Below are 21,946 nucleotides of genomic sequence, written 5' to 3'. Positions count from 1 at the left end.
GTATTTGTACATAGTGATCATATCTCCCCTTAGACGCCTCTTTTCTAAAGTAAACATGCCTAAACTGGCTAACCTTTCCTCATAACTTAATGACTCCATACCTTTTATCAATTTTGTTGCCCTTCTCTGAACCCTTTCTAGTTCCAAATTATCTTTTTTATAGAGTGGTGCCCAGAACTGTACTGCATATTCAAGATGAGGTCTTACCAACGATTTATACAGTGGCAAAATTACACTGTCTTCCCTTGCATCTATGCCCCTTTTTATGCATGCCAATACTTTGTTTGCCCTTGCAGTTGCTGCTTGACATTGAGCACTATTGCTAAGTCTACTGTCTACGAGCACTCCCAAATCCTTTTCCATTATAGATTCTCCTAAATTAATTCCATTTAATTTATAGATTGCGTTCTTGTTTTTGATCTCTGAATGCATAACCTTGCATTTATCTGTGTTGATCCTCATATTCCATTTGGCCGCCCAATCCTCCAGTTTATTTAAGTCCCTCTGTAGAGAAGCTACATCTTGCTCTGATTTTATTACCTTACAGAGTTTAGTGTCATCTGCACAAATAGAAACTTTACTCTCTAAATCACCAAGGTCATTAATGAATATATTAAAAAGGAGTGGCCCCAGCACGGAACCTTGAGGTACTCCACTTAAGACTTTTGAAAATGTTCCATTTATCACAACTCTCTGTTCCCTATTCTCTAACCAGTTTTCGATCCAAGTACAAATGTTGATTCCTAGACCCAGTTCCCTAATTTTGTAAACCAACCTCTTGTGTGGCACTGTATCAAAGGCCTTTGCAAAAATCTAAGTAGACCACATCTACTGTGCTACCCTGGTCTAAGTTTCCACTAACTTCCTCGTAGAAACTAATTAGATTAGTTTGACATGACCTATCCCTCACAAATCCATGTTGATTCCCACTAATAATTTTATGGCGTACCAAGTAATCCTGAATACTATCCCTTAAAATACCTTCCAGTAGTTTCCCCACTATTGATGTCAGGCTTACAGGTCTATAATTCCCTGGTTGTGATCTCGCCCCCTTTTTAAACAACGGCACCACATCTGCTATTCGCCAATTCCTTGGTACTGAGCCTGATGAGATTGAATCTCTGAAAATTAAGAATAGCGGTCTAGCTATTTCCGAGTTTAACTCCATAAGGACCCTTGGGTGTATGCTATCTGGACCTGGAGCTTTATTTATCTTAATATTCTTCAGTCGCCTTTGGACTTCTTCCTCTGACAACCAAGTATTAATTAATGGCATGGTTTCATTTCCATTTTTATGTATTACTTCTACCATTTGTTCCTGTCTGGTAAATACTGAAGAAAAGAACGTGTTTAATACCTCTGCTTTTTCCTTAGTATCATTTATCAATTCACCCATCTCACTTCTTAGGGGTCCTATATTATCTTTTTTAATCCTGTTGCCATTTATATACTTAAAAAACTTTTTGGGGTTTGTCTTACTTTCTTTTGCAACGTGCCTTTCATTTTCTAATTTAGCCAATCTAATTTCCTTTTTGAAAAGTGCCTTAAAAATGTGTGACACCACCTCAACTCCCACTCTATTGAGTCATGTAACGTTAGTTTTACTTCCATCCATTATACTGTATGTGCAGTTTTTTATATTTGTGTTCTGTTTGATTATGCATTGGTGCTTTACATGTCCCTTTTTATACTGTTTTTTGTTTTTTTAGTTGCTCATTGGGGCACTGTAGAAACATTTTCTTTCTAATTTATACTCTAGTTATTAAGCATCAAAATAATTGTTTGTTAACAAACAGAAAAAGCAACTTTTATTTACACTGTGAACAGCAAGGTTCCCTATATTGAATATAAGAGGTAGTAAATATTCATTCAATAATTAACTGATCAGTAAATTGATTGACATGATAAAGGAATATATTATGAAGAAAGCTAGGTTTCTGAACGACTTAAATAGCAGAGCTACAAATTACTGTAATGTTTCCAACAGTAAAAGCTGATAAGACTAAATTGAGAAATATTTAATTTAGGTGTTAGACAGTCATCCATAAACTGTATTTTAATTTTAAATTTATGTATTTTTTTGTATAAATAAAAACTGCAAAATTTTGTCTTGACCTTACGTTTACAATACGTAATAGAATCAAATTATCCACATCTTGTAATCACTGTATGCTTACACCTGTTTTTGCTCACAATTTTCATTTTGCAGACTCATCCCAATGTTGACAAGAAACTTTTCACATCGGACTCCTTGATTGGACTGAAAAACCCAGAAAAATCATTCCCCCTCAATAGTGATGTTGGAGTCTTAAAATGGCGATTACAAACAACCGATGAAGCCTTGATACCTCTCACCAGTGAGTTTTAAAGAATATTTAGTATGTTTTGTGGAGAGAGCATTTTAGATGTGGAGCCTGTTTATGAATTCGGACAGATACGTCTATGTTAATTAAACTCTCTGGCTCATTCACAGCTCTGTTATTGTCTGAAAAGCAGTTGGCAGCAAAAACCTGAGAACAATAAAAATTTGGATTAATAGTTTTGTATGGGGTTAGAAAACAGAGCAGCCTTTTTCTCATATGTTAAATTGCTTCGTATTCGTAGCGCACTTTAACACATTTAGATATAGGTTGTACCTTGTTCTAAGATTTTAGAATGCGCCATAAGAAACTTTGTCCTATTTTTAATACAGTTTTCAGGCCTTCGTGGCTCAAAAGCACATTAACAGGAAATGGGTGACAACAAGTCGTATAGGGGCTAAACATTAATAACACATTTGTAAATCAGATCTACTATGATATGATTTACAGGTACACAGTTGCATTGAGAAATCGCACATCCATGATTTTGATTACATAGTGTTAGTAGTTTTACAGAAGTAAATAATTTAAATATCCCCATTGATAATTCCACTGGCTTTTCTGCCACTAAAGTTCTTTCATTTCCTCCTTTGGTCTGTCCCAATTGACCTCCTCTGTCAACCACTGTGATGGGCACTCCCTTGACCTTGTCTTCTGCCATTACTGCTCCATCTCTAGTGTGACCAGATGGACTGCCCATGCCACCCTGTCTGTTGCTGGAAACCAGCTGGACTTACTTTGCCACCGTTCCCTTTCATTATCCCAAATGCGCCCTCTAACCACAATAGGAGGGGCTTACAAATGCTTCCATCATTTGACTCTTTATCGGCATCCAGTACCGGGTTTCTTCTGGGTAACTGACGTTTCTAGTGTACCCTGTTACTGGTGTATATGGGTTGGTACCCCTAATCTCTTCCTATGGATCACGGTTGCTGTGGATGGATCCCTTCCTGGCCTATCACATTGGCCAGAGCTGCTGAGTAGAGGGCAGAGCTGTGGTACCGGAAAGCTGGGTCCAAATCTCAGAACAGTCGGGAATCGATTAGAGTTTGGTCTAATCTGTGGGTCAGATATAGAGGGATAGAGAAGTTTCCAAGCGGGTCTTTTGAAGTAAGTGGTGTGTATTTGCTCACCTTGGTTGGTACCAGTGAGTAGGTCAGATGAAACAAGTAGAACAATTTTCAATACAAAACAGTGCTTTATATGCGTTTTTTGGACATAGTCTCACAGGGTAAGCCAGCCCCCTGAGGTCGGAGTTTTTTTTAGAATCGGGAAGCAATGTGTTTGGCCAAACATGGATTTACATGCAGTGCAAAGCTAGCAATATTTACACTTATCTATGATATCCTAAAACTTGCTGTGATTTCCTGCATCTTGTTTTAGACACAGAGAAAATCTAACAGCAAGTCTAATTAAACCTTCCTATGTCTTCAGGTGCTGGACCCCTTCACACATCAAAAGGTCTAATTAACATGAGATTAACATGGGTTCTTTCTTCAGACAGTTGCAGAATACACATTCCCAAAGAAAGGTTACAAAACCCAAAACAAGTCACTTCCCTACCAAAATACACCAAAGACTTCCTCAACAAAGGCTTATTGCATCAGGTATATACCTCAGAAATAATTCATTTCCTCTAGCAAAGTTAAATAAAAAAAAAAACAAATTTCTTCCCCTTGTCTCAGAAATAAGAATATTTAATTTACCAAATTACACACACTATCAAAAATAAGCACATTTGCAATTATATAAATAAGCACCCTGCACTATTTCCTTTAAATTAAGTTATACCATAAGTGATTCGGTCACATCTAGTTTCTCCAATTAGCCTTCCCACTCTCCGGCCACAACTTCCTTTCCTTCAGCCTCACCTTAATTCATGCACCCCCCCCCCCCCCTGCACCCAAATCCCAAACACGTACACAACAAAGCCTAACTACTCTATGCAATCCACTAATCACTTTCACTAAAACAAATATTTTCTCCAATGACTGTTGTCCTGTCCTAATTATGCTGCCTCGTTCCTTAACAAAACACGTCGGCCCTAGACAGTGCAGCTCCAGCTATCGCATATAGTCTCCAACAGTTCACATCCCAACCATGGCACACCAAACAGACCCGCTATCTGAAAAAGCGCTACCCAACTGCGTTCGCTACTGGAGGAAATCTCGTTCCTATCTAGATTTCCTCCACTATAAATTCATCCTTTCATCTTAGAGCACTGCCCTTTCAATTTCCAAACAAACATTCTTCAATTCCTAATATCCACCCAGTCTTCTAACCCATGTTGCCTCTGCCTACTTGCACCTCCTCTCCCTTCCTCTCTCACAATCCATGATTTTGCCACCAAAGACAAAATTGACAAGATATTTCCTAATACCCAATTCCACTCGCTCTACCCACCTTTACCTACACTCCCCAGTCTACCCTTAATTAATTCTCTCCAGTAACTGAAGACGAAGTCTCTGCACTTATTTTATCATCTCACCCTACAACCTGTCCCCTTGACCCTATTCCCTCCCAACTTCTCCGGTCCCTCTCCTCCACTGCATGCTCACCTCTCACCTCTTCAGCCGCTCTCCCCCGCCAGTGGCACATTTGCATCCTCCTCTAAACATGTGTTCATCTCACCAATTCTAAGGAAACCATCTCTTGATTCAGCCTCTCCAACTCCCGCCCTTTTTCTGTCCTCCCCTTTGTAAACTAATTGCTCAAGCAGTTTAGAGGCAAATACCTGTCTCCCTTTCTCTCCTCTCATTCCATCTCGACTCTCTGCAATTAGACTTCCACCTCCAACATTCCACTGAAATTGCTCTCACAAAATGATCAATGATCCACTTACTGCAAGATCTAAGGGTCGTTTCTCCATATTCATTCTCCTGGACTGGACCTCTGCTGCTTTTGACGCTGTTGGTCACCCTCTTCTCCTATGCACCCTTCACTCCATTGGACTTCGTGACACTGTTATTTTCTTGTTCCGCTCCTTTATTGTTTCTACCTCTGGCACATTCTCCCCTCCATTCTCACAATCTGTTGGGGTCCTACAAGGCTTTTTTCATTATACACCTCTTCTTTTGGGGCATTAATTCGCTCATTTGGCTTCCAATACCACGCTGATGACACCCAAATCTATATCTCTTCCACTGACGTCCCCCCTTCTGTACTATCTTGTGTAACCAACTGTGTTTCTGCTATCTCCACATGGATGTCCCAAAGCTACCTAAAGCTCAACATGTTCAAAACAGAACAGAACTTCTCTCCAGCCAGAGTCGCCACCTGCCCTCAAATCTCCCTCACTGTTAATAACACCACAATTCTCCCAAGCCTACTGCCTTGGTGTCACACTTGACTTCACCTTTATTTCTCACATCCAGACTCTCTCACAGTCCTGTCGTCTCCACCTTAAAAACACTGCCAGAATACACCCTATTTTCTTACTCGAAATGCTACCAAAACTTTTGTCTATTCTCTCATCATCGTCTTGACTATTGCAACCTCCTCCTATCTGGCATTCCTGACTCCCATATATCCACACTTCAATCCATCCTTAATGCAGCTGCACGATTGGTCTTCCTCTCTCTACGCTCCACATCTGCTGCACCACTTTGCAACTCCCTATACTAGCTATCTGTGTCCTCCAGAATTCAATTTACATTACTCGCCATTACCTGCAAAGCCCTCAACAACACTAACCATGCATACATCTCAAATTTCCTATCATAATACCCGCCCTCTTAGATCTACCTCTGACCTACACCTTGTCTTGTCTCTGGTAACCACTTCTCTCCTGCTGCTCTCCACTCATGGAATTCCCTACCACGCTCAATCACACTTTTCCACAGACATTAAATCTTTAGAAGCCCTGTGAAAACGCATCTCCCTTTTTGTTTTTTGTTTTTTTTTTTTTTTTTTTTAAGAGTTTACCCTGTCCACGATATTACTACTTGCACTAATGCACCCTCACAACTGTCCCAAACTCCACTCTGAACCACATTTGCTTCTCTTGTTTCAGCTGTGCCCTCTTCCACTTAGAAAGGAAGCTTTCTAATGAGCAGGATCCTTCATACACTTTCTTTTCATGTCTGCGTTTATTTTGTCTACCTTGTACGTCCCTGTCTTCCCTGCTGTACGGTGCTGCAGAGCACTGTGGCAAATCTATGATAATAATAAATTGTAAATAATGAGTTAAAAAATAGAATTGCAGGTCAAAACAGCATAAAAGATGGCAAGAGATTCATAAACCTTAGGTCAAGATGCCAAAGACTTTCAACGTGGCGGCCCGGGGGTTCTGTTGTACCGGGCCCGCCGCTGGTCTCCGCTACTGTGTCTTCAGCAGGGGTGGAGAATTCATTCCCCCTGCGATCATGTGATCTGTCACAGGCAGAGCACATGATCGCAGGGGGAATGAATCCTCAACCCTTGCGATCGCATCCTGGTGCCTGGCTGTCACGGTGACAGCCAGGCTGAAGACACAGTAGCGGAGACCAGCGGCAGGCCCCAGGTAAGTATATGTTGCTGTTGCTCATGGGGGGGGCGGGACACGGGGAGCCCGTACTGGGCATGATTATTTCTGAAGGCGGCTGTGCATATGCATACACATACAACTTTGGTTTATTACCAGTTTGACATGTTCTCTTGACATAACATTTAACCTGTTTTACTATGTACTTTTGGATTGCAAGTTTTACCGGAAAATAATTTGGCTTGGATAATCTGAAGTCACACTTTTGTATGTAACCAAATATTTCCTCTTATTCTTTAGTTAACTGCTGGCCCTCAGAGAGCGGGAATGGCTGTGATGTAAATATAGAGTATGAACTCCAAGAGGATAAACTTGAACTGAATGATGTGATTATTACAATCCCATTGCCGTAAGTGCTGCAGGATATAAAGTATATGAATTTGCAAATGCATTGATGTTACAACTTTTTTTCCTTTTTAAGGCAGACCTCAGAAATTGCCTCTTAAATTATGTTTCCATAGCTCTTATTAGTAGTACCTATGATCATCCCCTTTTTAATATAATCATACCCCCTCAATCACACACTTCCATTTCACAGCAGTCTTTTACCATTGCAATAACATGCGTGTAGTGTTCCACTTTGATTGCAATTACCCCCAGAGTCTTTGGCTCACTAATGTTGTATGGAATGAACATTAGGTACTCATTTCCAAGCACATTTGAAAAGAAGCAGAGTATTGTTTAATTTGTACTTTGGTTCCTGTGTCTCTAATATAGAAGTTGGTATGGCTGCTTCCATGCGCATTATATATTTTAATTAACATACCTCTTTCCCAAACTATCCCTTTGGGAGCACCATACATATTCACACTCAGAGTTTGAAATGAACACCCTTCTGATGTTTTTAGCAGAAGAAGCTAACACTTAATCACAAAGTAATTAGTGACTCCAGTTCCTGCAGCTGTGAGTTCCCATGAAACACTGTAATCCAACATAAAATCAACAAAACAGTGCTAGAAATGAGGAACTGTAGTCTAAAATAATTTGTTTGTGGAATTTAAAAACAAATAACTTTATTGTATAAAAAATGAGACATAAATGTGTGTGTATGTGTGTGTGTATATATATATATATATATATATATATATATATATATATATATATATATATGTGTGTGTATATAATTTAGTTTATAAAGAAATATAATGCAAAAATATTGAATGAAAAAGCAATCTGTAGATGCGCATGTATTCACCTATGTATAAGTTCTGACCAGTGCACTGATCTAGTTGTGGTCAAGTTATCATTCTCAATCGTTGTGGAATTGTGGATAAGGTCTCCACTTTAAAGGACACAGTTGTAAACAAAATTAATCAACCCATATGAAAATGTGATGTTTCCTCTATTACAATTACCTTCCACACTCATGTGTTTGGAATTTCAGCTGGCACATAAACACTTTTCCAATATTGGATAACCAGATGGTAGCCAGAAAAATCACGCTTTCATTCTCATGCCAAAAAATGGATCTATGCAGTCAGTCTGTTAAATTAGGTGAATCTTCTATGAGCAATTAAATATACAAATGCAGATAGCTACCGTAATGACGATCCTTCAGGTCAAGCTGTGACTCGATCTTTGTTACTAACAGCAGACTTGAAACTGTGCGTTCCGTGTGTATGGTCGATCGTCTGATTTCCACTGGATGTTCTTAGCAAGTTGTCTGTAGTTTCTACAAAATTCTTTTATTAAAACACTAGTAGCATGATGAGTAATAGTATGTCTATAGGAACCATATCATTCCATTTCTATCACTTATCCTTATGCTGACACGTTTCATCGCATACTTGCGATTTCTTCAGAATACTGATGAAAAGGAATAACCACTCTAAGGTGGTAGCCTCATATTTTAAAGGACTCTCCTAAACAATTAGGTATTGGGTGGATAAATTAACAGCTGTCTCATTACTTTAAACAATACAAAGTATCTTGCAATATGCCAAACAAAATAAACATGATATAAGTTCAAACACCTTATTCCATGGGCTCAAATAAAAATAAATATAAAGTTAAATGTCAACATACTAATCCCTCAAATTATAAAAGATAATAAATCCCACTATAGAAGTATAATTATTTCTTTATTGGGAAAGCTAAAAGTAAAAGAGCTCTTTCAAGATCTTACTACTTCAGTGCTTTCATAATATAGTCGTCCTTGCACTCAGTGAGCACAGTGTTTTATAGAAGGAGATATCTGTGATCCATCATCTTACATTTTGGTTGAAGAAAACATATCTAAGGTGAAATCTGAAACCATTATTAAAAAATGTATATTAGTGTCTTGTATTGCTTTGGTTGTTTTCTATATAACATACACTAAGATTTAATCTTTTCCTATACCTTTACATGAAAAGCCTTCTAATTGTTTAAATAAATAATGGATAAAATCCTGCAAATCAAAAGAAATATATTAAAGTAAAAAAAAATGTGGGAGGAAAAATTAAAAAATGAAATACAAATATTGAAGAGTATAGTAAAATTTAGTGCCCATCATTCCCATAATTTATAAAATTTTTACAAACCCAAAGCTGGATGAACTAAAGGAGTGCACAGAAAAAGCATACCTATATCTAGATATAAGCACCACTGTAGATTGAAACATCTGTTTGCAGATTTCAGCAGGCATACAGCTGGTGAAATAAGTATTGAACACCAACCTTTTTCTCAGTAAATATATATTTAATGTGGATATTGTAATGAAATTTACACCAAATGTCAGCAACAACCCTTGCAATTGACACATGCAAAGAAATCGTACCATAAATGCCCATAAATTAAGTGTTGTGAAATGACACAGGGAAAAAGTATTGAACACGTGAAGAAATGGGAGGTGTGAAAAAGGCATGGAAAGCCAACTGAAATCTATCGGTTATTATTATTAATTTTTATTTATAAGGCGCCACAAGGCATCCGCAGCGCCGTACAGGGACAAACAAATTACAATACAATGGGAGACAGCACAGCAAAGTACAGTAAGCACAGTAACTCAGTAAGCTCAATGCACAGCTAGAGAGGGCGGGGAAGGGGGAGGGAGGATCCGCAAACGACGGGGCCCAAGAAGGAGGGTGCGGAAGACAGGGAGACCCCCAGTGGGGAGGAGGGAGCGAGAGTGGACGTGGGGTGTAGGACCCTTGAGGAGGAGGGCTAAGTAGCTGGAGAGCAGAGTTAAAAGTGGTGGAAACTGGAGGAGAAATGGCCCTGCTCAGAGAAGCGTACAATCTAAGGGGAGGGGTGGACAGACAGACGCAGGGGAGAGAGGGAGAGTAGGGGGACGGAGGCAGAAGATAAGGTAGGAAGTCAAGTGGGAGACAGAAAGGCTTTAAGAAAAAGGTGGGTTTTTAGGGCCCGTTTGAAACTGGACAGATTAGGGGAAGTTCTGATGGAGGGAGGGAGCTTGTTCCAGTGGAGGGGGGCAGCGCGGGCGAAGTCTTGGATATGCGCGTGGGAGGAGGTTATAAGGGGGGAAGAGAGGCGACGGTCAGAGGCAGAACGGAGAGGGCGGGATGGAGCATGAATAGAGAGGAGAGTGGAGATGTAGGGTGCAGTGGAGTTGGCGAGGGCCTTGTAGGTGAGTGTGTGGAGCTTAAAGAGGATTCTGAAGGGGAATGGGAGCCAGTGAAGGGCTAGGTAGAGGGGGGTGACAGAAGAGGAGCGGCGAGAAAGGAAAATAAGCCTAGCGGCAGCATTAAGAACAGATCGAAGGGGATCGAGATGAGTGGGGGAAGCCAGTGAGGAGAAGGTTGCAGTAGTCCAGGCGGGAGATGATCAGAGAGTGGATAAGGCATTTGGAGGCATCTTGGGAGAGGAAGGGCCGGATGTGAGCGATGTTACGCAGCTGGAGGCGGCAGGATTTAGCAAGAGAGAGGATGTGGGGGCCAAAGGAGAGAGAGGAGTCAAGGATGAAACCAAGGCAGCGAAGTTGGGGACAGGGGAGATAGAGGTGTTGCCGACAGTGATGGAAAGGTCAGAAGGGGATGAGGTATGAGAGGGAGGAAAAACTATGAGCTCAGTTTTGGCAAGGTTAAGTTTGAGGAATCGAGAGGACATCCAGGAGGAGATGGCAGAGAGGCAGGCGGACACCCTAGAGAGGAGGGAGGGAGAGAGATCAGGAGAGGAGAGGTAAAGTTGAGTGTCGTCAGCGTAAAGGTGGTAGCTGAAGCCGAAGGAACTGATGAGTATAGAGAGAAGAGTAAGGGTCCCAGAACAGAGCACCGAGGGACCCCGACTGGAAGGGTGGTCGGGGGGGGAGAGAGACCCAGAGGTGGTGACAGAGAAGGATCGGTGAGTAAGGTAAGAGGTGAACCAGGACAGGACTGGGCCGGAGAGGCCGAAAGATTGGAGGGTGTGAAGGAGCAGGGGGTGGTCAACGGTGTGGAAGGCTGCAGAGAGGTCAAGGAGGATGAGAAGGGAGAAGTGGCCCCTGGATTTAGCAGAGAGGAAGTCATTGGTGACTTTAGCCAGGGCAGTTTCAGTGGAGTGGAGAGGGCGGAAACCAGACTGGAGAGGATTAAGGAGGGAGTATTCAGAAAGGTAGGAGGTGAGATGGCTGCAGACGAGCCTCTCGAGAATTTTGGAGGCAAAAGGGAGAAGAGCTATGGGGCGATAGTTCGAGAGAGAAGTGGGGTCGAGGTTAGGTTTCTTAAGAATGGGGGATACGAGAGCATGTTTGAAGGAGGAGGGGAAGATGCCAGTGGAGAGGGAGAGATTAAAGAGGTGAGCGAGGTGGGAGCAGGTGGTGGGGGAAAGGGAGCGAAGAAGGTGGGAGGGGATGGGATCCAGGGGACAGGTAGTGGGGGGGGGGAGGATTAAATGAGAGAGTGGGCTTCCTTGCCGGTGGTGGGGCGGAAGGAGTGGAGGGGAAGGTGGTTTGGGGGGAGGACGGAAGAGTGGGAGGGGTGGAGGAGGAGATTTCAAGTCGGATGGCCTCGATTTTAGAGGAGAAGGAGGTGAAATTGGAGGCAGTCAAGGAGGAGGTAGGGGGTGGGGGCCAGGAGAGTGCTGAAGGTGGCGAAGAGGCGGCAGGGGTTAGAGTACTGGGAAGAGATGAGGGATTTAAAGAAAGATTGTTTAGCGAGTGAGAGGGCAGAGCTGTAGGATGAAAGGATGAATTTAAAGTGGAGGAAGTCAGCCAGGAAGCAGGATTTTCTCCAGTGACGATCGGCGGTACGGGAGCATTTTTGGAGGAAGCGGGTAAATTTGGAGTGCCAGGGTTGGGGTTTGGAGCAGCGGGGGTGGACGGAGTGGGCAGGTGCGACCGCATCCAGAGGGGAGGTGAGGGTGTGATTGTAGAGGGAGACCGCCTGGTTGGGGCAGGCCTGGGAGGAAAGGAGGGTATCGAGAGAGGAGGACAGAGAGGCAGGGTCAAGAGCATCGAGGTTGCGTATGGACAGAGTAGGTTTGGGAAGGGGAAGGGGAGCAGGAGAAGAGGAGAGGAGAGAGAGAGAGAGAGAAGGAGAGGAGATGGTCGGATAGAGGAAAGGGAGAGATGGAGAAGTCGGAGAGACTACATAGGTAGGAGAAGACAAGATCAAGGGAGTGACCAAGGCAGTGGGTAGAGGAGGAGGTCCATTGGGTGAGACCAAGGGAGGAAGAGAGGGTGAGCAGTTTGCTGGAAGCAGGGTAGGGGAGGTTGTCGATGGGGATGTTAAAGTCACCGAGAATGATCGAGGAAAGATCGGAGGAGAGGTGGTGAGGAAGCCAGCTAGCAAAGTTGTCAAGGAAGAGGGAGGTGGGGATGGTAGATGACAGTGAGGTGGATGGGGTAGAAGAGGCGGATGGAGTGAGCTTCAAAGAAGAAGAGGGAGGGTTCAGGGGGAATGACATGAAAAGTACAGGTGGAGGAGAGGAGGCGGCCAACTCCACCGCCTGGGCGGGCACCAGGCCTGGCTGAGTGGGTGAAGGAGAGGCCACCATAGGAGAGGGCAGTGGAGGAAGTAGTATCAGAATCGGAGAGCCATGTTTAAGGAACGGCAAGAAGGTTAAAGGAGTTGGATATAAAGAGGTCGTGGATAGCAGTCAGCTTGTTGCGGATGGATCTGGCATTCCAGAGGGCACAGAAGAAAGGGGGAGAAGAGAGGGGGGAAATGGGGATGAGGTTAGCGAGATGAGCAGCGCGAGGGTGGGGAGGAACGGGAGAGGTAGGGCGGGGGGAGAGTATGGGTATGGAGTGAGAGCGGGTAGGCATAGTAGGGAGAGAGAGTAACAGAACAGTGAGATAGTGGGGACAGTGAAAAACAGGTAAGAACAATGGCAGGAAGACAATGAAAAGGTGTAGGACAATAACGAATTAGAAAGCAATTCTTCCAGCTGGTTCAGTCACAACTGATGGCCTATAAAAAGGTGTCTCATTACGAAGGTGTCGCACAAGAAACATCTCATGATGGGCAAAAGCAAAGCGCTCTTTCAAGACCTTCGCTACCTTATTGTTGCAAAACATACTGATGTCATTGGTAACAGAAGGATCTCTAAACTGCTGAATGTTCCAGCACTGTTTGGGCCATAATCCAGAAGTGGAAAGATCATTTCGCCATAAACAGGCCACGATCAGTTGCACCACGCAAGATTTCTGACAGAGTGAAAATAATTGTCAGAAGAGTTGTCCAAGGACCACTTGTGGGGGGAGCTATAGAAAGACCTGAAATTAGCAGGTACAATTATTTCAAAGAAAACAATAAGTAATGCACTCAACCGCCATGGCCTGTATGCATGCTCACCACGCAAGACTCCTTTGCTGAAGAAAAAACATGTTGAAACTCGTTTAAAGTTTGCTGCACAACATTTGGACAAGCCTATGAAATACTGGAAAAATTTAGTGTGGTCAGATGAGAGCAAAATTGAACTCTGGATGCCATAATACACACCATTTTTGGAGGAAAAATGGCACTGTACATCACCCCAAAAACATCATGATGTGGGGCTGTTTTTCTGCACACGGTACTGGCATACTGCACATGATTTGAAGGAAGGAAGGATGAATGGAAAAATGTACTGAGACATTCTTGATAAAAGTCTGCTGTCCTCTACTAGGATGCTGAATATGAAACAAGGGTGGACATTTCGGCAAGACTGATCCCAAACATACAGCCATGGACAGTCACAATTGGTTTCAGAGAGAAAATAAAGCTGCTAGAATGGCCCAACCAATCACCTGACTTGAATCCAATTGAAAATCTATGGAAAGAACTAAAGCTCAAAGTTCATAGAAGAAGCCCACAGAACCTTCAAGATTTGAATACTATTTGTGTTTAAGTCACACCTGAGCAATGCATGCGACTAGTTTCTCCATACAGGAGGCGTTTTGAAGCTGTCATTACTAACTGAAGTCTTTTGTACAAAGTATTAAATAAATTTCAGGAAGCGTGTTCAATACTTTTTTCCTGTAATTTCACATTATTACACAAAACTTAAATTATGGACCGCTAAGGTTTTTTTTTTTTTTTTTTTGCATGTATGGTTCGCAACGGTTGTTGCTAACATTTGGTGTAAATTTCATTACAATAACCACATTCATCACCATTTATTTATATAGCGCCACTAATGTTGCAGCGCTGTACAGAGAATTCACTGACATCAGTCCCTACCCCATTGGGGCTTACAGTCTAAATTCCCTAACATACATACACACAGACTAGGGTCCATTTGATAGCAGCCAATTAACCTACCAGTATGTTTTTGGAACGTGGGAGGAAACCGGAGCACCCGGAGAAAACACACACAAACACGGGGAGAACATACAAACTCCTCACAGATAAGGCCATGGTCAGGAATTCAACTCATGACCCCAGTGCTGTAAGGCAGAAGTGCTCATCACTTAGCCACCGTGCTGCCCAAACATTAAATATTAAATCTATATTTACGGTGAAAGATGTTGATGTGTTCAATACTTATTTCACCCGCTGTATATGTCAATGACTATCCAGAAACTGAAAAAATTGAATTCAATTTGCATCTACATAGTTTCCTGAAACATAGCTTATAGGTGTATAATTATTACACACACACACCGGTAAAAACATGCACGCCCATATTTGCATGTATGTATACCAGCAGGTCAACACAAGCGCGTGCGCACATACACAACTGGACATACTATGGTGTCTACATGTGCAAGTAAACATGGTAACCTATTATTTCTCAAGAAAGGATTTCATTTAATTGTAATACTTCATTTAGACCTAATGAACTCAATTCATTCAACTGGTGAATCCAAAAGACTTCTTTTGTGCACAATCTCTTGTATCGGTCTCCTCCTCTCATTATTTTTTTAATGTTTGTTCCCGTTATGGTGCAAGTTAAAATGACAAGGTACACTATGATTGTCTGCTTTATTTTGAATATTTCTTCTGTGTTCCATGAACCTAGATTTCAATGGTCTAGGGCAGGTGTGGCCAACCAGTCAGACCAAGAGCCAAAAAATATCTATATGTACCACAAAGAGCCAACTTTACCTTTTTAATATGTGTGCATATACATATACCCAGTATACGTACATACGTACATACATACGTACCATACACACATACTTTGAAAATATAACACAATTTACAATATCTTGCTAAGCAAAAAAGAAAATATCCAGCATTTGCCAAAAGTTCAGAATAGTCATCAAATCAGCACAAATCTACACTGCACAGCTCTTCGCTGCTGTGTCCAGTGGAGGACCGTTCAAAGGACTACTTAGTCTCTTGACAGTAGCTCACACTGTTACTGCATCCACAATACCCCAGACCTTTTAATGTGCCCATCTGACCTCTTTACATGCCCATCGGATGTCCCCATATGCCCCTTACATGCACATCAGCCTCTCCCGCATGTGGGAATTCTATAAGCTTATCTATAATATAAAAGCCTAGTGGCATGTGTTAGCCTGTGTGGAAAAAAAAACACCAAGCTGCAGCGCCACCTGCTGGGCGGAGTTATACACTGACCTACTAAATTCTTAGTGTGTGGGTGAAAAAAAACTCAGAAAGGGCTGAAATTTGGTATACTAAGTTGTTTTTAATTTGTTAATTGTTAAAAGTGTTTATAAAGATTTTTTTTAAAAAAAAATATATAGATATATATATATTTATATATTTCTTGAAGAAGTGACAGTTGGGAGTGGTTGGTGGTTGCCGGGGGTGACAGTGGGGAGTGGTTGCCGGGGGTGACAGAGCGAGAGGAGTGTGATACTCAGGATCGCTGAGAGAGATCCCTGTGTCTGGATAGACATCTGGATAGATGTGGCGATAAAGATGAAGGATGAGGTAATGGAGAAAAATGATGAGGTGGTGACATGTGGACAAAACCACGTTAAAAAAGGCCGCTTGCGTCGGGAAGTAACGCTCTACCCCTGAGGAGGCCTGGGCTAGGCCTAAATGCATGACAAGAACCTTTTTAACACCTTCAGTAGCTTGATTTGACTAGAATGCATGAGTATCATGCACGGGTTAACTTGTTCATTATATGTGTGCGCGTAGTGCATCTGGTATTTCCACATCTGTAACAACCCTCAGGTTTTTGTGGAAGCCAGCTTTGTATTGAGTCTAATCCCGGGTTATAACCCTTACTATTCACTTATTCGCATCTCACTAAATTTTTCCATGACTTATGATGTGCACTCTTATAATGAAGATAGTTAGCTACATCCACTTTCTTTTTGAAAGTGGATGTTTCCAAATTACTGTTTTTGTTTTTTGGGGGTTTTGTTTTTTTTGTACAAATATGCAAATATAGAAAATATAGTAGTGGTATGATATTTAGAAACAAATTTTAAGATATATTTATTTAATGATGTGACAGAGCGCATAGATTCAAGCCTGCCGTTAGTCTCAAAGGTCGAGTCATAGAGGCACAGCGTGTCCTGAAGGATCGTCATTTCGATAGCTATTTGCTTTTGTATATTCATTTGCTCATAGAAGATTCACCTAAGTTAACAGACTGACATGAGAATGGAAGTGTGATTTTTCTGGTTACCATTGGGTTATCCAATATTGGAAAAGTGTTTTTCTCCATCATCCACTCTGGGGGATTCTGCTACCATGGGGTTGTATGCGGGTGCATGGAGTTGGCACTTAAATAGTTAACTAAACTTGCTGCTGACTCCTCCCCTCTGCAATCACATAGACATCAGTTTTATTTAAGTTGGACTGTTTAGGTACTGCTCGGCAGTACTTGCTGTTTAGTGAAGAGATTTTATTGTCCTATTATTTTTCTCTATTAGGATAGAGGGGATATTTGTTTTAATATTACACATCTCCTTGTAGTTGGTAACTATTTTGTTTTTTCTTTAAAAAAAGATGTAGATAGAGAGAGAGAGAGAGAGAGATAGATATATAGATCGTGCCCTGAGACTTCACCATTCTGTGCAGGTAGTGTGGAGAGGCTCCCCCCCGCTTATTGGTATGCTTGGAAGCCGTAGATTTCATGCCAGACTCATTTCAAACAGACTCTTCTCTGACAGGAGCAGAGGGCATTGTGTGCTGCTAGCTCCCCTTCCCTTTCAACTCTGACAGTATAAGCTAAGTTAACTCCATGGGGCAAGTTGGGTTGCATTTAGGCATTTTATAGCTATATTAGGCGTGTGTATGTATGTATGTATGTATGTATGTGTGTGTGTGTGTGTGTGTGTGTGTGTGTATATATATATATATATATATATATATATATATATATATATATATATATATTTTTATTTATTTGCAGTCAGGGTCAGAGAACAAGTAATTGTATTGCAGTGTTTATCTTGGTGTTTTTCATTACTGTATTTTTTTTTTAAAAAGAAAATGTCTTATAAGGTTAGGGGTGCACGTTTCAAATGTTTTTACCTGCTCTAAATGCTCTGCCAGATTGCCTGTGGGACAACAGGAGCAGGAGGGCTATTTGTTCACAGTTTGAAGTGGGGAACCGTGGGGGTCCTTCCACGACTGGGGGAGCCTGCCTGGGTTTCCTCCTTTACACAGTCGGTAACAATGCTTACCCGACTTATCAACTGAAAAGCAGAAGCTACTGCTGCTTCTATTTAATGTTGACGCTGGATCCTCCTCATCACCCTCCGTGGAGGTGGCTGGCGTGGCCCCAGAAGGTACAGGGGGCGATACACAGGCTGTCCTATGTCATTAAATCCTAACATGTGTGGTCATCTTCTCTGAGTAAGCGACTGGACCACCTGAACATGTTTTTGGACACCCCTAGCCATTTGGCAGCTAGTGCTAAACGCTTTCTGCTTTCTCAACATTTGTTGTTCCTCTGGAGAGGAAGACTAATTGGTGGAGGATTCAGACTCCACTCATGTGGGTCACTGGGATGCCAGAAGCCAGGAGATTCACGATTTGGTTATGGTGGTGCGCCAGACCCATGATTTGGTAGAAGACCAGGATCTTCCTGCGCAGGGCTTATTTAAACGAAGTAAGCCCAAAACTATTTGTTTTAACTCGTAGGCGGAACTCCGCCTGGAAGCAACCAGATAGGAAGTTCAGTTCCTCGCAGGTATTTGATGCTTTATCCTCTGCAGAAGGCAGTTCGCTGGGACCAATTACTTAGAGTGGATGCGCTAGTTACCAGATTAGCCCGTCCTACTACCCTGCAGGTACTGAGTTCAGCGGTACTTCAGGGCTCAACGGATCGCAAGATAGAGGGGTTTCTGAGGACCATCCTTCTTGCGGCCGGCACGGCTTTTAGACCCTTGTTCTCGTCCGTGTGGCGCTACAGAGTCTTGGGCTGACCAATTAGCAGCACGTCTGCAGGATTCCAAGTTACTTCCTTTGGCTCTTCACCTGAAGGAGGCTTCCTTGTATATTTGAGGTGACGCAGAATGCAGCTTCCATTTCCTCTTCAGTATCCGTGGTGGCCAGGAGGAAGCTTTGGCTTTGTTCCTGAGTTGCTGATGGGGAATCCAAGAAACAAGGATCAGTGGACGGCTTCCGCCAGGGATATTTGGGTCTTGACAATAATATTCAGAGGCTATATCATAGATCTCATGGGACCCGTTCCTCAGCATTTTTCCAAGGCCTCTTTGCCTCACGATTTGATCAAGAGGCGTCCGATGCTCCGGTCTGTCTCCTTTCAGATGGGGTCATTTGTCGGGTCCCGGACGCTCAGAATGACAAGGGGTTTTATTCAAATCTCTTTTTGGTGTCAAAGCAGGATGGTTTGTTTTCGTCTTGACCGAAACCTCAAAGGTCTCAATCTTCATTTTCGGGTGGACAGGTTTTGTATGAAATCAGTTCGCTCAGTGATTCGAGGGCTGGAATCCCGGGAGTTTCTGGTGTCTATAGATATACGGGATGCTTATCTTTATGTCCCCATTTAGAGGGACATCAATCTCTTCTTCGCTTCACCGTAGGCAGCTCTCACTTTCAGTTTCGGACGCTTCCCTTCGGTCTTTCCACCGATCCGAGTCTTCATGAAAATTATCGCAGTGATGGAGGCAGGTTTGTGTGCCCAGGGGATGAATATAGTTCCATACCAGGTTGACTTACTCATCAAGGCCTCTTCAGGCCCCCTCCTGTCCAGTCATTTGACTCTGCCTCTTTTGTTTTTTTAACAGCACGGGTGGATAGTGAATTATCTGAAATCCCAGTTGAAACCATCCAGAAGGATGATGTTTTTGGAACTCCTAAAGGACACCTATCTTCAGAGCATTTTCCTACCGGAGCAGAAGATTTGAACTGTACAGAACTCTGTTAGGCTTCTCCTAGATCATCCACGCCCTTCCATGTGATTGGGCATGCGAGTCCTGGGATTGACGGTGTCCACTTTTGAAACTCACTTAGTCTGTTCCACTTGTAGGTCTTAGAGTGGGATCTTCTGAGACAATGGTCGGGATCTCCACTCCATGGTTAATTTCAGTAGATCCGATTTCCGAAATGGCCAGTCTTTCTCTGGCCTGGTGGCTTCCGCAGGAGCATCTGATAACAGGCAGGTCCTTTGCCCTGAGGGTTGGGTCTTAATAACTACGGATGCCAGTCTGCGAGGCGGTGGTTCTCCATCTCCGTCTTCAGGGTCTCTGGTCTGACACAGGCTCACCTGCCAATCAACATTCTCGAATTGCGGGCTATTTCGTTAGTTCTTCAGGGAGCAGAACACTTCAAGGAAAACTGGTTTGACTACAATAGGATAAAGTATGTAAATCGTCAGGGGGGAACATAGAGCTCAGGAGCCATGCAGGTGGCAGAACAGATTCTGGTTTGGGCAGAAGCCTGGGTCCCAGAGATATCTGCAGTTTCCATTCCCAGAATAGACAACTGGGAGGCAGATTACTTCAGCATGCAATTTTTATGGGAGAATGGTCCCTGCACCCCCAGGTTTTTCAACAACTGGTTCAGAGACATGGTCTTCCAAATCTGGATCTTATGGTTTCCAGACACAACCTTCAGGTGCTGAGATTTTGTGCATGAACCAGAGATCTGGTCATTGCGGTGGATGTGATGTCCACTCGGTGGGAATTCCTTTTGGATATCTCTCTCCACCAATTCCAGCGATTCCACTGGTGTTACAGCGAGTAAGGATGGGAGGTCTCCCGGTCATACTTGTGGCATCAAATTGGCCCAGGTGGGTTTGGTTCACCAACATCTTGCTGCTGGAGGAAGGACCAGGGTGGATCCTTTCTCTCAGACCTGATCTTCTCCGTCAAGGACCCTTCCATTATCCGGACTTTCGTCGGTTGGACGTTGTTTCGTCGGACTTTCGTCTGTTGGTTGGCATGGCTGCTGATGCCGGCCTCTGAGGGTCAAGGGGTTTCTCCTCTAGGGTAGTGGAAACCCTCATGAGGGCTCTGAAGCTGGTGTCAGCTAAGATCTATCACAGGGTGTGAAAGATTTATCTACAATGGTGAGTGAGAGAGCATCATAATCATGTATCTTTCAGTCTACCCAGGTTTCTGTCTTTTTCTCAAGATGGGTTGGGGGTGTGTCTTAGACTGAGTTCCTTGAAGGTTCAGGTCTTGGCACTTTCTATTTTTGTTTTCTAGCACCGATAAGCTCCTCTCCTTGACGTTTGTACTTTTTGTTCAGCTGCCTCACATGACTCTGTGGGACTTTAACTTAGTCCTGGATGTCCTCCAGTGGCCTCCATTAGAACAACTGGAGTCGGCTAATCTACGTTTTTGACATAGAAGGTGGTGCTTTTGTTGGCCATTGCTTCTGCACAACGGGGCGACGGAGCTAGGGGCCTTAGCATGTTCCATGAGGATAGGGCCGTTCTCAGGACCGTGCCTACCTTTTTCCCGAAGGTGGTTTCTGGTTTTCATATAAATCAGGAGATAGTAGTTTTGGCCTTTTGGGAAGATTTTTCTTCCTCAGGGCCGCCGCCGTCTGGACGTTTTCCGGGCCTTAAAGGTTTATGTGTATAGGACTTCTGCTTGTCGGAGGACCGTCTCTCTCTTTGTACTTTTATACTAATAGAGGTTGGCCAGCCACCAAGCAAACCATTGCTTGTTGGATTCGGTGTATGATTAAGCATACCTATTTAAGTAAGAATCGAGTTGTGCCTCAGGTTCTCACGGGGCACTCTACCCGGGCAGTGGAGGCCTCCTGGGTTGCTTGCCATGGGGCTTCTGCAGATAAACTCTGTAGGGTAGCGACCTAATCCTCTGTCCATTCCTTTACTTGTTTTCACCAGTTCGTTGTTTTTGCATCTTAGGAAGCCAGTTTTGGCCACAGTGTTTTGCAGGCTGGTAGACCAGAGCATTCCCTCCCTTAGGAACTACTTTAGAAGGTCGCAATGGTAGCAGTGTCCCCCAAAGTGGATGATGGAGAAAAGAAGATTTATGTACTGAAGTTAAATTTTTCTCTTAAGTCCATCTGGGGGACAGTGTGTTCCCTTTCCGTGGAACTTTAGTATTACTGAGGTCTATGGGGTTGCAGAGGGGTGTAGTCAGCAACAAGTTTAGTTAACTATTTAAGTGCCAACTCCATGCACCCACATACAACCCCACGGTAGCATTGTCCCCCAGATGGAACCGGAGAAAGAGATTTAACGTACGTACAAAAATCGTTTTATCTGCCGGCTGAAATACCAAACACATGAGTGTGGATGGTAATTGTAATAGAGGAAGCAACATCACTATTTCATATGTGTTGATTAA

At 43.0% G+C, this 21,946-nt stretch overlaps 1 protein-coding gene across 2 annotated transcripts in view; it reads left to right on the top strand.

The window, feature by feature from the left end:
* ARCN1 (archain 1 coat protein complex I subunit delta) overlaps positions 1-21,946 on the top strand; it is a 45,341-nt gene that overhangs the window by 14,770 nt on the left and 8,625 nt on the right. For both annotated transcript variants that reach the window (XM_075190642.1, XM_075190643.1), the window contains exons 7-8: positions 2,210-2,357; positions 7,123-7,231. In XM_075190642.1, the coding sequence (XP_075046743.1) occupies positions 2,210-2,357; positions 7,123-7,231 (257 nt within the window). The remainder of the gene's footprint in view (positions 1-2,209; positions 2,358-7,122; positions 7,232-21,946) is intronic.

Source organism: Mixophyes fleayi, chromosome 11 (assembly GCF_038048845.1).
Source record: "Mixophyes fleayi isolate aMixFle1 chromosome 11, aMixFle1.hap1, whole genome shotgun sequence".
NCBI lineage: Eukaryota > Metazoa > Chordata > Amphibia > Anura > Limnodynastidae > Mixophyes > Mixophyes fleayi.
The sequence above is the reverse complement of the archived record's forward strand: the minus strand, read 5'-3'. Positions and strand labels throughout refer to the sequence as shown.